Consider the following 15732-nt stretch of genomic DNA (forward strand, 5'->3'; position numbering starts at 1 on the left):
GATGCGTTTCCCTCGGTTTTGGTTTGTTGCTCCGATTTTGTTTTTTGTCCATAAAATTATGAGTTTTGAACAGCGGTATACTACTGTTGCCTTTATTTTTAAATACAGATGTTTATATATTTTAGTATTTTAACATTTGAATAAACACAGTTTTACATTTTAGTAGTAACGTCTTCCTCTTCCTTGTCATTACCATCACCAACATCGTCATTGCTACATGATGTTTTATCGATAACTTCACTTTTACCAATGTTGTCCGTACCTTCAATGATCTGTTGATTATCGTCGGCATTCACGATATTCTGGTTGGGCATACTGATCATCACCCCGGATGTTGATACATATGGGTTCTTTGGATTATCAATAATTGCTTGATCTGGAGTTTCGGTGTTTTCAGATTTGGCAGGTACGAAATCGATTACAGATTTATATATTTTCCTCGATGTATCCGTTACGATTTCGATTTTTTCAGCTTCAATTGCTGGCTTTTCAATAGGTGCGTTCGGTGCATTGATAATGACCTAAAATATTAAATTACTTTCATTTTGTAAAGATTCTGTGTTCGGTCAAATACAATGTTTTATAAAGTAGAAGATACAGATTAGTTTATTTTCCTCGATTTCCTCATTTTGTATTAAAAATGTATATACTGTTCCTCTTAATCGATTTAATATGTGTTTTGAGTTGCTATATATATTTATAAAATGTGAAAATTAGCTACTTTTACAGCTGACTATGCCGTATGGGATTTGATAATTTTTGAAATTTGGACGGTGACCAATAGTTATTAACGTCTTTGTCATTTGGTTTCTGGTGGAGAGTTTTCTTGTTTGGAATTATACCATATCTTCTTATTTGATTAATTCTTAAAGTGTTTTACCCTATATTGGGATACTTACTGTTTTAACCTCTGAGTATTGGTGAAGGCCATATTCTCCCCTGAAAGCAGTTCAAAAGTTCACCATTAAAAAAATGTATTCATATTTATAAAAAGTGGCTTGGAATAAATTTTATATTCACCTTAATAAATACCCTGTTGGGGTAAATATAAATTATACATTGCAGCTTTCAGCGTTTTGTTGTAAATATAGCCATTACATTATAATCAACACAATAACCACAACATGTTCTCATTATAGTAAAATACAAATAATGCGTGTACTGTTACTTTTCCATCAATCTTAATTTCTATTTTATTGTATACTAGTCAACAAAAGAAACGATACACGACTTTTAAATAAAATTTATCAAAAAGTCTTTAATATAAAATAAAATTAGATACACTATTTTAAAAAGCTTACATTTGCAATGTATGTACATGTGATAATGAAAATCAAAATTTGTCGGAAAGTATCTAAATTCCGTGTAAATGATCAAAGGGTGCAAATTAGTTTTGCGGAAAGTTGAGAAAAAAATCTACATGTAATTTTCTAAGCACTTAATTCAATTTCAAATTTGTTTTAAAATATTCAATATGCTAATCAAGTTATGTTCATGATGTAACTAATGGGTTAAAATATTGATTTTTCTAATTTTTGGGAAGAAAGGTGTTTTTTTAAATCTCATAAAATGCAAAAAAAAATTATTTTCGTCTCAAATCAATGCTTTAGATATGAAAACAAAACACAGTAAATTTGAAACCTTTCGGATTAGTTTTAAGATTGCTACCGCTTTTTGAATACATGTATCACTTTACACATACTTTCTATGGTAAATCAGTTGACAATGTATAATTGTCGTTTTATGTAAAACAAAAAAGCAAAATTTTTTTTTTTTTTAACGGATTTATATTTCCTTATTGATTAAGTATTACTACCTTCAATATTGGACCAATGAACGGAAAACTTTATTTTTAATTTGAAAAAAAGTCTTGTATCGTTTCTTTTGTTGACTAGTATATTTACACAATGGAGGAACATTACTTACAACTCCCTTCCAATTCCAGATTTCTTGAAACCACCAAAAGGACACGTTGTTCTTAAAACGTTGTAGCAATTCACCCTGTCCAAATAATATTCAAATGATTAGAACTTTTTAAGGGTTAACTATATATTATGCATGGGTTAGACTTATAAAAATAATGTTCTACGGGTTTATTAATCATACTGATAACTTATTATCCCAAAACAATAAAAGAAGAATTTCCAGTGGTGTTACTGTATCGTTTTTACCCCTTCTAATTACGAATCTGATGTAAATCGTACTCCAGGTTATAATACACCATTACATTTTATGGGCGCAGCCATTTTATGAGCATAACATGGTATTCAGATTGAAGAGTATGGCTAATCCTGATTGGTCGATATGTGTGCCCGTTATTTTTTTATTATTAGAGACTTCGTGCACTCTGCTTTATACAAAAGGCAAAATAGAATTTATTCCGTAGCTCTCAAGGCACTGAGATGACTTTTCAACGCTAGGACAAGACACGTATTTTTAAAAGATAGGCATGGGAGATAAGTACAAAAACGCTAAGAAACGCAACGTGAATCCATATTTTTTGCACCAAAAAATACTGTCCTAATAACTTTTCTGTGATTCTAGCAAGATTTCGTTAAAAAAAATCAACTTTCTAAAGTCTGTTTCTCGAAAAAGGCTACCAATGTCGCCTATGGGGAAATCAATTGTTTATTTCAATCTCCAAGGTTCACCATTATCCGCCTAGTGTTTTTCCAATTTACTTTTATTTGATGATATTTCGTTTTATTTTGATATAAATGTATCATCCATTCACACAGAAAAATGTAAAAGTAAAATTTTGAATATAAAACGTGTCCATTTACATACCATATGGTTCCAGCTCTGACACGACTAGTATACGTCATCACCTTGTTGATATCCCTGGTAAAGATGGCAGCAGCCAAACCGTATGCTGTATTGTTAGCTCTTTTGATCACCTCGTCCATAGTCTTAAACCTAATGAGAGTTTGTACTGGTCCAAAAATCTGCAAAGAAATATTTTTTGCATGAATGACGGTTATAATAGGAATATTCAATTTTTGCATGTAATATTTAGATACATTGTAGTCATTTAAAAAAAAAATCATGAAGAAAGTTGATCTTTTGAAGAAAAAAAATGTACGTGTGATTAAAGATACACATTCGTCAAATTTAAAGCTGTAATACACTAAATTCACGTATTCATATTATAGGGTAATTGCATTTGTCTTACCTCCTATATATTTTTAAGAATATGATTGGTTAAAAGCGTCCGCATGGAGACTGTGTATATTTCATATTAGGTTAGTAGAGAGGCGGGGCTTATTTCATACACGGTAAGTAGTGGTGTTACGTCCCTTTATATTCCATATAGGTTTAGAGGAAAGGCGGGGATACTTCATACACGGTTAGTAGTGGTGTTACGTCCCATAATAAAAACAAAACGGTACTGAGAAAAAAAACAGACGAAGAAATTGATGATTAAGATTGAAATAAATGTATAAAACACATTTAAACCTAAGAAATTGTAATTGTTGCATTTGTTTTTGAAGGATCAATAGAAGTTGTTTTTGAATGCTTCCAGTATTGAAGACTTTCTCATTTTGATAAATTACCAAAATTCATACTATAACTTCTATGTATGTAAAGGAAAGCTCTAACTACTATAAACATATGTTTGTGACCGTTGACTTCGATGTTTTTAAACTTTATTGGACTTAGTCAGAAGTTTAGAAAACTGCACGCTTAGTTTTTGCTACGTTCTGTATCATTTATTAAGTAGCTATACAGTAATATTCAATACTAGTTCTTTTTTTGCCACACACATTAAGTGTGTACTTATATATGTGGCGGGGGGGGATTTCTTGGCGTACTCTGGTAGGTTTAGACTTCATATGGATTTTTTGAGGTGTGCATTTAGATTTCCTTATGTGAATATATGCATTCGGGCATTCTTAAATATGATTTATTGAATCAATGTGTTTATGGCTTCCAAATAAGAATTGACAAGTTTTGGTCGTTAAGGTGCTTATTATATCAGTGTCAAGTAAAAAATGATCAAATTCATCAAGTTTGTCAATTGTTTTGCTCAGTTTTTATTTTTACCTCTTCTTTTCCAATTCTCATGTCTTCGTTTACATTTGAGAAAACAGTCGGTTCAATGAAAAATCCGTTGACACCTTGTCTTTTCCCACCACATTCAAGAACTGCTCCCTCCTGCTTTCCACTTTCTACTAACTCTAGTATCTTGTTAAACTGATCCTGGTCCACCTAAACATAACACACATTATAACTTAGATTTTTGTAAACCTAAGAAGAATGTTTTTTTTTTAGATTTTGTGGGAGATTGAAGTATATGTCAACGTCAACCAACGTTTCTGAATTCTCACTTTTCTTCAACTGAGTACTTATCTGGCAGAAGGTTATTATCGACTCCTAGGAGTCGATAATATTAAGAATTACAAGATGGACATTTAGTGCGTGAATTTGTCTTGCTACATGATTGGAAGATAGTACGAGAGGTGAATAATCAAAGTTTATTGATTGGTTATGACAATCCAAACCTAGTAAATGTCCTTCAATCCCGTAGAGTATCAGATTTGTCCTCTTTGTTTTAGCAATTAGATTTTGCCTGGTCATTAATCATGCATATTGATACACAGGTAACTTTTATCTATAAATAGCCGAATCTTCTAGAGTTTTGTAAAAAACAACGTCAAACGATATATATTACTTCATAACGTGTGACCTCACGTGTGTGGTAAAACTTGTTGATTGATGCACGTGGCTATTCTAGTAAATGAATTAATCCACAAAGCGAGAGCACTTTCCATTTTCATCAGCTAAGAGTCGACTTAGCCCTTTTTGAAAGGCTATTGCGTGTGCTAATTAATTTTGAGACTGATTTTTAAGCTGTTTTTTTATATCATGTATTGACAAATATAACATGGATCTATGCATGCTATGTGTGTCATACACACCTGAGGTCCTGAGTCATTGCCCTCATCGAAAGGATCTCCAACAGGTCTTTTGATTGCTTTCTCCACCAGTTTACTCTTAAATTCATCATATATTTCATCTTGTACATATAAACGAGAGCCCGCACAACAACATTGTCCCATGTTGAAGAATAAGCCAAAATGAGACATCTCCACTGCAAAATCCACTGTAATTTTGAAGAAAAAAGGAATTTAATACAAGACTTTCTTCAATCGAAATCGAGCGCGGAAATGGCAGTAGAAAAGAAATTCTTACTTGTCTGGATGATCAGAGGAGTTCGTTGTAGGTTCTGATGGGTTCGTGTTTTGTTAAATATTTAGTGTTCTTGGAATGGTTTTGATACTGTTTTTAGTCGTTTCGTGGCTTTTGTTTTTTGGCCGGGGTGATGTCTTACTTTATTGGAATTTTGTATTTTGATTTTCCTATTTTCATCTGTCATTATTTAATACTAATAGTTATCTCTAATTTGAAATATGTTCATTTTCTATTAACAAATATAAGCTTAAAATAAGTAGCAGCAGTTATTAGTGTTCATACTTCTTATATTAAGTAAATATGTTCGTATTTCATCCGTTTACGTAAACATTTGTCATCAAACTCTAAGTATCATCCAAAACTCCGGAAATGTATATATAAAAAAGAGAAAGAAGATCCATAATATTTACATTTGATTTTTATTTTATTAACTAGAGAATTTCACGTTTACGTCTGTTTCAACGGTGCGTGTTTACAGTTTGTCGTTTGAAACTCTGGGTCCATTTGATGTATACACTCCAGTCAATCAAAATATGTATTGATTCTACGTACCACCTTACAATTATTAATTTTACTCAATTCACGTTGAACTTACAATCAGCGTCAGCAAACACGACATTTGGACTTTTCCCGCCAAGTTCTAGTGTCACGCGCTTGAGATTTGTTTTAGCTGCTGCTTCCATTACAATTTGACCAACCTAAAATGAAATCAATGATTATGAGAAATACATAATAGTCTTTTTTGTAGATGTAGTATTCATATATCAAACTAATTTAAAAAAAATTTGACAGAGTGATATTTTTAAGTTAGTTCTTTAACATATGACTTCGCATCCTTATTCATTTTTTTACGTTTTTATACTGATATTTTCATTTTTAACCGTTTTAAGGAGGTAGAACTAGGTTAAGGGAAATAACTCTTAAAATCATCAGTACGTTTGTGTCAACCATTTTCATAAATATATTATAAGCTTCTGTTACATAGATTATTTCTAATCTGTTTCAGGTAAATGCTTAAAATACATTGATGAACTTGACTTTTACAAACGCATAACTGATTTAAAGAGTTATCTCCCTGAAACAAGGTCTACCCCCTTGATTGCATTAAAGATACATATTTTACCTCTGTTGATCCTGTGAACGCTACTTTATCGATGTCTGGATGATTAGAAATGGCCGCTCCAGCAGTTAGACCATAACCAGGCACAACATTAAGTACTCCTGGCGGAAAACCAGCCTTTAAAAAAACGTTAAATAACTTGTTATCACTTTTTCGCGAATATGGTACTTACACTAACATATAAACAGTAGACATATATAAAAAAAAAAAAATACGTTTTAACAGAATTTTACACCTAAACCAAATCAATATTATCGTAAAGGAGTAGGTCCAGTAAGACCCCTTTTTTGCCCCAAAATATAGCAGTTTTACAAAATTGTTAAACTGTAAACTTTTTTTTTATTTATTGGATAGTAAAATGCTTCTGCTACATAAAAATGGGCTATTTTTGACAATACAATGCACATATATAGTGTACTAGCACCATAAAGTCATGCTAAATTACTGAAATCTTCACAATACTAGCGTTTTAGTTAAATTTTATACGGTTTCCGTGTAAAACGAAAGTGGCAGCATTCGTGTTCATCCTTAGTATTGAAATGTACTCTGTATTTGATGATAATACATAACATATATATAAATGTCGAGGATGAACACGGATACGGCCACTTTCATTTTTGACAAAAAAAACATCTGAAAAGTGACATTTTTCGGCATATTTTGTAGATTTTTCATATTTGAGCTTGAATCAGATCGATCGTTTGTAATGACTTAATTAGTTAAAATCTTTCACATAAACCAATTGAATCAAATGAAATAGACACTTTTATAAAAGTCTTTAAAAAGTGGTCAAAATCGTTTATCAGATGAATCTGAAATTTGAGGCCAAAATCGGTCCTTACCTGACCTACTCCTTTAAAGCAGACTGTTTTTTCTGTAATCCAATAACAATTAGACATGTTCAATTCATGTAAAAGAGTTGAAAGATAATTCGAACATTGTGAAGCATGAGTCTTTGATCTTTGTCATACATGATGATAAAACAGACAACTGAGTATGCGTTTTAACAAAAAACTAACAATACTGAGTAGACTACATAATATATTAACTACATGTGTTGTACATGTAGTCAGTCATTTTGAATTCTAATGCAACAACGTTTGTAAAGTTTATTTTGATTGGATAACGTCACTTTCTTACATGGCATCAATTGACAATTGATGCTATGGGACGTACGCGCAAGCGCAAACGGCATATGACAGATTTTAAATGCATGTTTTAACGCTGTTTTCTGTCAGTTTCATTAGAATGGAGATAACAATATTGTATTTTAAGCTCCGACGGCATCAATTTGGGATTTGATGTTCGCAAATACCCGTTTACTGTCTCCGCTAACGCGTCGCCAGTAAACTTAATTTGCGACCATCAAATCCCCAATTGATGCCGTCGGAGCTTAAAATACAATACAGTTATCTCCTAAATCTACACGTTATCTACTTCCCAATCATAAACTTTGTCAATGGAAAACTATGTTTTTTGAACTACAAATGCACTTTTTTTTATACATATATTAGAATAGAATTGCATCTACCTCTTTTGCCAGTTGAGCAGTATATAGTGCTGTGAGAGGAGTTTGTTCTGCTGGTTTTAACACTATAACGTTTCCACAGCAGAGGGCGGGTCCAATTTTCCACGCCATCATTAGTAAAGGGAAATTCCACTAAAACATAAAATGTAATTTATTAAAATATTGATATTTTTAACAAAAATTTTAAACAAATTAGTCAGATACACGTTCGAAACGATTAATATTAATGCATGAATTTTATTTATATAGATTAGACCGTTGGTTTTCCCGTTTGAATGGTTTTACACTAGTAATTTTGGGACCCTTTATAGCTTGTTGTTTGGTGTGAGCCAAGGCTCCGTGTTGAAGGCCGTACATTGACCTGCAATGGTTTACTTTGTTTTAAATTGTTATTTGGATGGAGTGTTGTCTCATTGTCACTCTCACCACATCTTCCTATAAGAATTAACGATTATCGCGATAAACTATTTTTTTACTTTTAACCTGTATTCACCTGTATTATTGGCGCAAATGAAATGTTTTATTTGGACGCAAATGAAATGCCAATGACGCAAAAGCGAAACACCGACTTGGATAGTTCTATAGTTGATAAGCATACCCCATCTCAGGCATCTGCGTATTTCATAATTAAGCATATGACGAGCGTGTGAAACTTTGTTTTCGTAAATAGAACTTACAGGAATAATTTGTCCACAAATACCAACAGGTTCGTGTCGCGTATAACAGAAAAATTCTCCATCTGATCAAAAAAAAAAGGACATAGATTTAGTAATTTTTACATTACGTTTCATTTACACAAGAATTTGTTGTCATTGAAATACAAAAACGCACACAGCAACATAATTCTGTGCATTTTTCAAAAATAATGTTTCTTAAGAAAAATACAAATCTTGCTAGCTATAGTATTACAAAAAAATTGAAAATTCATTGTTTTAAAGACTCAACTACATGTAATAAAAAAACAATGTATTCTTGAAACACGTTCCTTACCCACTGAAATCAGTTTCATGCTTTTATAGTATCATAAGTGCAATAATTCATGCGCATGTGTACATGTACAGGGCCGTAACTAGGGTTCTGATTCAGGGGAGGCTGGGGTTTGGGGACCGCCGAATGAGGCCCTTTAGATAGAAGGGTTGGGGCGCAACCCCGTCGATTTTTTTCTCTCTCAGTCATTGGCTAAAAATGACCCGTTTCCCTTCGATTTCCTTACTTTAAGAAACATCAGTATTGCTTGAACCTGGAAGCAACTTTTACGCAAAAACAAGCTGAGATTGCTGTTCGAATCGGGGTGAGCCAAGGCTCCGTCTTGAAGGCTGTATTTTGACCTATAATTGTTAACATTAAATACATTGTGACCGCGGATTTTTTTCTCAAATGATATGGCTAAAATTGCACGTTTTTCTTCGATTTCCTTACTTTAAGAAAGATCAGGTTTGCTGGATCCTTGGAGCAATTTTCATGCAAACAATTATTATCTGTATTTTCTGCATTTAAAGATATTTTTTTAGAGGCTGGTAAGTTCAAAAAACATATAAAGCTAGATTATAGAACGCAATATATTTTTTTATCGAGGATCTTGAATTTCAATATAATTGTTGAAAGCTGGAAAGACATGTATATAACTACAACCAGGGACTTTCTATATTAGTCTAGTATAGAAAGTCCTTGTTACAACGAATGGGAGTGTTTACCTACTAAGATATTGACCATAATGTTCTCGTACGATCGGGAGATTAAAAAAACCGATCCAACAGCTGATTCAGCCGGTAACGAATTTCTGATATCTTAAAAGATTCACAATACAAAAGGGACTTCCTCTGCTTAAATGATTGAGCCCCCAAATAAATGTTAATAGTTAAGTTTTTGCTCAAAATTAACGAAAGCAAAGTTTCATATGTGTTCTCATACGAATACTGACCGCCTCAATACAGAATAACAGACGGACAGCCACAGGAAAAAAATAATGAAACGGTTTACTATCGATCAAAAATCCGAAAAATGACAGACATATCACGTATCAAGATAACAGTGTTAAAACTGTAAACTTGTGTTTTTTGTAATATAAATTCAAGTTCTTCGTGTACATATTGTCAATACTTTATTGTATTACTTCAAAAAAAAATTTGGTGTAGAAAATTCAGGGGAGGCAATTCTGCCTCATAGGTAGTGACGGCCCTGATGTAAGATTCGATTCGTTCTACAGATTCTACGATTTTACCACTGACTAAGTTACTCCTTTTTGTATAGTTCGAGTTCTTAAAACTTTTTCATATTTTTTTTTATGGACAACATATTTTCATTCCACATTTTCTCTTCTGTCCTTAAAAGTAATTCGAGTTATCCCCTCTAGTGCATAGGTTGTCATCAGTTACAACTTTTTACCAATTATAAAAAAAATATAAAAAATTTAATGAGTTCTCTTACCCATTGGGATTGTCTTCCCTTGTATTTTGTCAGACCATCCAGCAAAATACCGGAGACATTTCACGGTGTAAGGGACATCAATTCCATAAGAATCCTTAAATGGTTTCCCATTATCCAGAGTTTCCAAACTCTGAAAATGATGATTTTAGGTTAATATTTTATAGATTTGTTTTATTTCTTTAAATTTGTTTAAATCTTGTTTTTTTTTACTTTTATATTCCTTCTTTTGATTTTGTCCTTAAAAAGGAGTGTTGCCCTATTTGAATGCAGTGATATTTCATTTACACTTTAGCTCTTTATTTCTTTTTCATCGTACTATCAGTTTTAGGAATAATGAATTAAATGTATGGATAGCAAATGTGTTCCAAAATAACATCACTATCCCATTTCGTGTCAAGGTTATTTCAATCTTTTTCCGACCTTCTGTAAAAAAAAAATATGACGAAATTGGTTATGCAGTATGTTTCAATTGGCTCGCATGTCCCGGTATTTTTTTTTTAATGTAAACGGATGTCCAAAATAGTGGAGTACCGAGGGCTTTTCACGTTAAATATCTCTTGCTACAAATCTTTAAGGGGTCCATATGTGGCCCTTTTCAAGGAACAATGTCTATCGCTATCCAACATGCACTTAAAGTTCACATTTCCTTCATTTCATATGTTACCTTGTTAAACGTTCTTATTTGTATTTGTTTTAATCAATGTTCTTGTCCTTATCTAATATGTGTCACTGGACGTTAAGCAAACAATCATAAATTGCTCTATGTATACCCTGAAGGATTTCATAAACTTATTGCATTCTCTTTTGTATGCATAAGTTATGTATAAATCACTCTGAATTATGTGACTATTCACTGGAAAGAGAAAAAAATATATCGAAACACATCGACAAATCGAAAACTGCAAAGAAGGGAAAACGATTTAAAAAAAGTTCGTTAGCACATCAAAAAAATATTAAAAATAGACCCAACTAAAATCGTTAAAAGTCTTTTAAAAAAAACGTCCGGTGTGGAGAGCAGTAACGAAAAGTATTATTAAAGAAAGCTCCGTTATGAACATAAGCAGGTCAATCAAAGTGAACAATTTAACAAGTATCAAATTATTGTGTTCCAAGGGGAGTAACTCTAGTAAATATATTTCACATTAAACTTACCGCAATGTAAACTGCATCTCTTTCAATCAAATTTACCAGTTTATAAAGTAGTTCACCACGGACACTGGCATCCATAGTCCGCCATTCTGAATCATGTCCAAAGGCTTTCTTTGCTGCAATCACCGCCAGGTCTACATCAGCCTTCAAATATTATATATAATGAAATAGCACATGAGCAATGTACATGCATGAAGTACAAATATCAAACCTACAAAAGTTGATCAAAGTTCTTTTAAATCTGTAATGCCATTTTTCGAAAGTCTAAATGTACTCATTATCTTATATTCTATTCTATGAAGATATGTGAACCTACGCTGAGCGGTAGGTTAGTCGTCTAAAAAAATGAAACCCGGCAAAAGGGCAGGATCCGGGAAACGCATCAGTGTTTGCACTATACTATGTATTTGTTGACTTTTTAAAGAATTTTGTGTTGATGGCAGATTTTATATTACTTGAACCCTGACAATTGAGGAGTTGCAAAGACACTTGTCTATTGTTTGCGATTGTGTATTGCTCTTTAAATATCTTATCGAGGTCTTTATTGTTTATTTGCTGTCCTGCCGTCACTTCTCCCTCCTCCTTAACAAAATAGAATAGCTTATGAATAGGAATAATATTACATGTACTACCTTCGCCAGTAAAGACTGCATTTTCGACCGTGAAAGTGCATATTGACAGCGGAAACCTTGCTGAGTAATCACAAATTTTGGTTCACAATTTAAAAAATATTAACTCATATCTCTATAATCTAGAATTGGTGAGCGTTCATCCTGTATTTTTGTTTCAGTTACACTATTACCTTATCCCCTTCTTGGACATTAGCGATGATTTCTCCTGTAGATGGGTTAATCACCGGGAACGTTTTTCCACTCACCGAATCAACCCATTCATTGTTAATGAAAATCTGGAAAATAGATTCACTTTTAAAATATCTAAAGTAAATAAAATTTCAAATATGATAACGAATAAATTATGTTTAATATTCCATATTAATCAAAATAGTAAATTAAATTATACAGGGCACTCGGCATGCTGTCGAAAAAAATGCAGTAGTGACCCTCCACAGTTTACTGCATCTTTGTTAGTATTCTTTGTTGTGTTGGATTTAACGTTGATGAGAACATAACAGTTTCTTTCTAAAAAAGCAGTGGCGGATCTAGAAATTTTCATACGTGGGGGCCCAATGACTGGCCTTATAGGGTGCCCGCTCCAGTCAGCCTTCAGTGATTTCCTATTTAAGCAACCAAATGGTTTTTTTCAAAAAGGGGGGGACGGGCCCCCTGCCCCCCCTAAATCCGCCTCTGAAAAGTATACTTTACGAGTTTTCTAATAATTGTTTAGAATATCAGCAGTGGAATGCAGATAGTTTAATAATTGCTGCTCACATTGCATTTGACTTTTGAGTTTGAATGTCCTTCTAGTATCGTTCACCTCTTTTTGAATTGTAAAAAAAAATGTGAACTCCTGACTCCATCATGTTCATTTAGACAACATTGCGGTTATAAAATGGAAAAGATGAGGTAAAATCTTCCCCTCATAATATAACTTAGCTGGTATAATTATCAAATGGGCACCGCCTGTTCTTATTCAGAGAAATCGTATTGCAATAACACATTTTTGTCGAAAAAACGAGACATAGCGATCCAATATATTTCTTAGTCGGCGTCGGCGTCCACAAATATTCACTCTGTGGTGATAGATTTTGAAATTTTGATAACTTTCTTCAACTATCCTGGATTTTCTTTTACCATACTTGGACAGAGGGTTGTTTATGATCCTAAAATGGTATTCAGAAGTAAATTAGTAAAATAATTTAAAAAAAAATCCGTATTTTATTTATAAATGAACTTAGTTTTTCCTCCAGTTAACTTTATTTACAGTTTTCGGTTAAAGTTTTTAAAACATTTATTCGATTCATGAACTATCCTGGATTTTTACAAAACTTGGACAGAAGCTTTTGACAATCAAAAGATAGTATCGAGAGGAATATTTTTAATAATTTTTTTTCTCTTTTTTGTTGAGTCTGCGATTCACAGCGAAAGTAGGCGAGACACTGCGGAACCCTTGCGAATTTTTAATATTACCATTTCTTTTGTAATCTATCAAACTATTATCTATCATTTTCTTATAAATTACTTCTCCGGAGTGTGGGGGGAGGGGTATTTTTTTGGCTTGTTTTGTGATATGTTAACTGTTGCATGTCTTTTTAATTTATATAAGATTCGTTAACAAGAAAACAATTTGAAAGTCTTACCTTTTTGTACAAGATTTCTGGATTCACGATTGGAGAAGGCAGTCCCATTGATAATACTTTTCTCCAAATCTTCTTTAAAAACGGAAAATTAAAAAAAAATCTGCACAGTTTAACCGATTTCTTGTTAGAAGTATGCCAAAAAGTAAAAGAAAAAGATATGTTATGGATTCTTTATTGGAACAAAGCTTTGTCAATAAGGTGGTGAACAGGGAAAATATTAGGTTATGCAAATATGAAAAAAAAATCATATTTCTTGGGGCACACATGATAATACGGGGGTGATTTTTAGAAAAAAGTTACATAAGTATTAACACGAAAAAAAATATACTTCCATTTAAATCTTCATGCATCATGATTTATGTATGATAAAAATAAGAAGATGTGGTATAATTGTCCAGAGACCACCTGACGTAAAAGTTAAAACTAAATTCCCGTTTTTGAACTTATTTTTGATTCATGTACATATACCCTATGAGATTTTGGAAAATTACATGTATGTCTATAACTTTTTTATTCACGCATACATCATGTTCATTCTAAATTAATATTAAATAATTTTGTAATGCTTTAATTTTTTTATGTAGATTATTTTCTGCGCGCTTATTGCAAATATTTTTTATTGAAAACAAATAAATGTATGTAAATTATGATTTTTTTTAAATTTGAATAACATAAATGAAGTCTAGATATATACACTGCATAGGATTTATTTAAAAAGTTTGAATTACTAATTGTGCACAAAAGTAGAAAATATTTTACCGACCCTCTTACGGAGCCCCAGTAAACAGTTTCTTTTCATAACAATGCTGAAGAGTATTTTTGTCAATGAACAAAAGTCATTTTGTGAGAATCTTCATTTTTTTATAAAGTAGGCGTGGTAACTATCAGGATAGCAATCGACCTATTTGTATCTTTACAATACATAAAACGTTTGACTTGCTCTACTTATTGTTTAAACTAATATTTGACCTGGTATTTTTGTTTGTGCAAACAATAATCATAATAATTGTAACCTTAGAAAGGGACTTTAAAATGTGTGTTGATCATACGAAATATATACATTAAATATATACTGTTGAAACGAAGTTCAGCAACATATTGTTTAATTATCAAAATTGAAATAAAAATTTTGAAATTTGCAGAAATTAACCTTTACCTTTTATTAAAGATGAAAAATGTCTCATTTTTATTTCCCCTCTCTGTTACAATGATCGACTCTATTTCTATGTTAGGACAGTCCCGTTATTAATACGAAATTAATCAATGATACCCACGTCAGAGTCCCGATTATTACAGAATACAATACGACTGAGACCAGACAAAGCCGTTTGCAATGCGATAGAGCGGACCGTGATAGGATTACGTTCCGTCAGTAACTGATCATCCCGAATATGCCGACAGTTTTCTAACGGATATCTTCCGTCAGCGTCGGTTCACTGTCTGGTCACTGTCTGATCTCTGTCGGATTACGTTCGGTAGATTCGGGACGAAGTCGTGACATGCTCGGTCGAATTTTACCTGGCGAAAAATAGAAATCGGGTTAGAAGCGGCTTCAGAACGGGATTATCGGTACTTATTCGCTTAGAAACGGTTGAATATCGTCGCTTCCTGGACACTATCTGATTGTTGTCGTGATCAAATAATTTTTTTAAAAATTTTGATTTAAGTTTGAATTTCCATCCACGATTCACAGGATCTTGATCAGACTTTTGATAAATTTTAATCGGGAATGGTCCTGTCGAGGACGGTAGTAAAAATCGTGAATGTGTGACCCCAGCTTAGGATCGATTTAGATTTATTAAAAAAAACCACTTTCACATCGATATTGTAGTGTTGGCTGTGTCATTTTTTCATGTAATTTGTTGTCGATTTCCATTTTTTAAATTGTATTAATTTTAAAAATTGTTGTTGTTTAATCTTTACATGATCTTTTTTTTTGTTCTTGGATGCTTATAATTAGTGACTGTTAAAGTAATATAAGAAATCTCAAATTAAAAAATAACTATGCATATGTTTTTATAACTAAATAAATAGTTTTCATTATACAACTTATTTACA

The 15732-nt window shown here is 32.3% G+C and overlaps 1 protein-coding gene across 1 annotated transcript; it reads right to left on the reverse strand.

Moving 5' to 3' along the window:
• Window positions 1-152: 152 nt before the first annotated feature.
• LOC134690048 (aldehyde dehydrogenase 1A1-like) lies at window positions 153-13725 on the reverse strand. Its single transcript, XM_063550020.1, has 14 exons — window positions 13675-13725; window positions 12220-12324; window positions 11421-11561; window positions 10269-10398; window positions 8519-8580; window positions 7845-7973; window positions 6317-6430; window positions 5789-5891; window positions 4920-5104; window positions 4045-4209; window positions 2788-2945; window positions 1927-2001; window positions 900-939; window positions 153-521 (listed from the first exon to the last, which is right to left on the reverse strand). Exons 1-14 carry the CDS (start codon window positions 13720-13722, stop codon window positions 153-155), a joined length of 1824 nt encoding a protein of 607 aa, XP_063406090.1. The 5' UTR covers window positions 13723-13725.
• Between the last annotated feature and the right edge of the window lie 2007 nt (window positions 13726-15732).

This window comes from Mytilus trossulus, chromosome 11 (assembly GCF_036588685.1).
Source record: "Mytilus trossulus isolate FHL-02 chromosome 11, PNRI_Mtr1.1.1.hap1, whole genome shotgun sequence".
In the NCBI taxonomy this organism is placed as follows: Eukaryota; Metazoa; Mollusca; class Bivalvia; order Mytilida; family Mytilidae; genus Mytilus; species Mytilus trossulus.

Excerpts from the sequence above, each read along its gene's own strand:
- LOC134690048 (XM_063550020.1), bottom strand. The coding sequence starts at position 13,722 with ATGGGACTGCCTTCTCCAATCGTGAATCCAGAAATCTTGTACAAAAAG. Across the intron at positions 4,210-4,919 it reads GCAATGACTCAGGACCTCAG|GTGGACCAGGATCAGTTTAA; the intron begins GTGTGTATGACA and ends TGTTATGTTTAG. Across the intron at positions 2,946-4,044 it reads TGAGAATTGGAAAAGAAGAG|ATTTTTGGACCAGTACAAAC; the intron begins GTAAAAATAAAA and ends ATTTCTTTGCAG.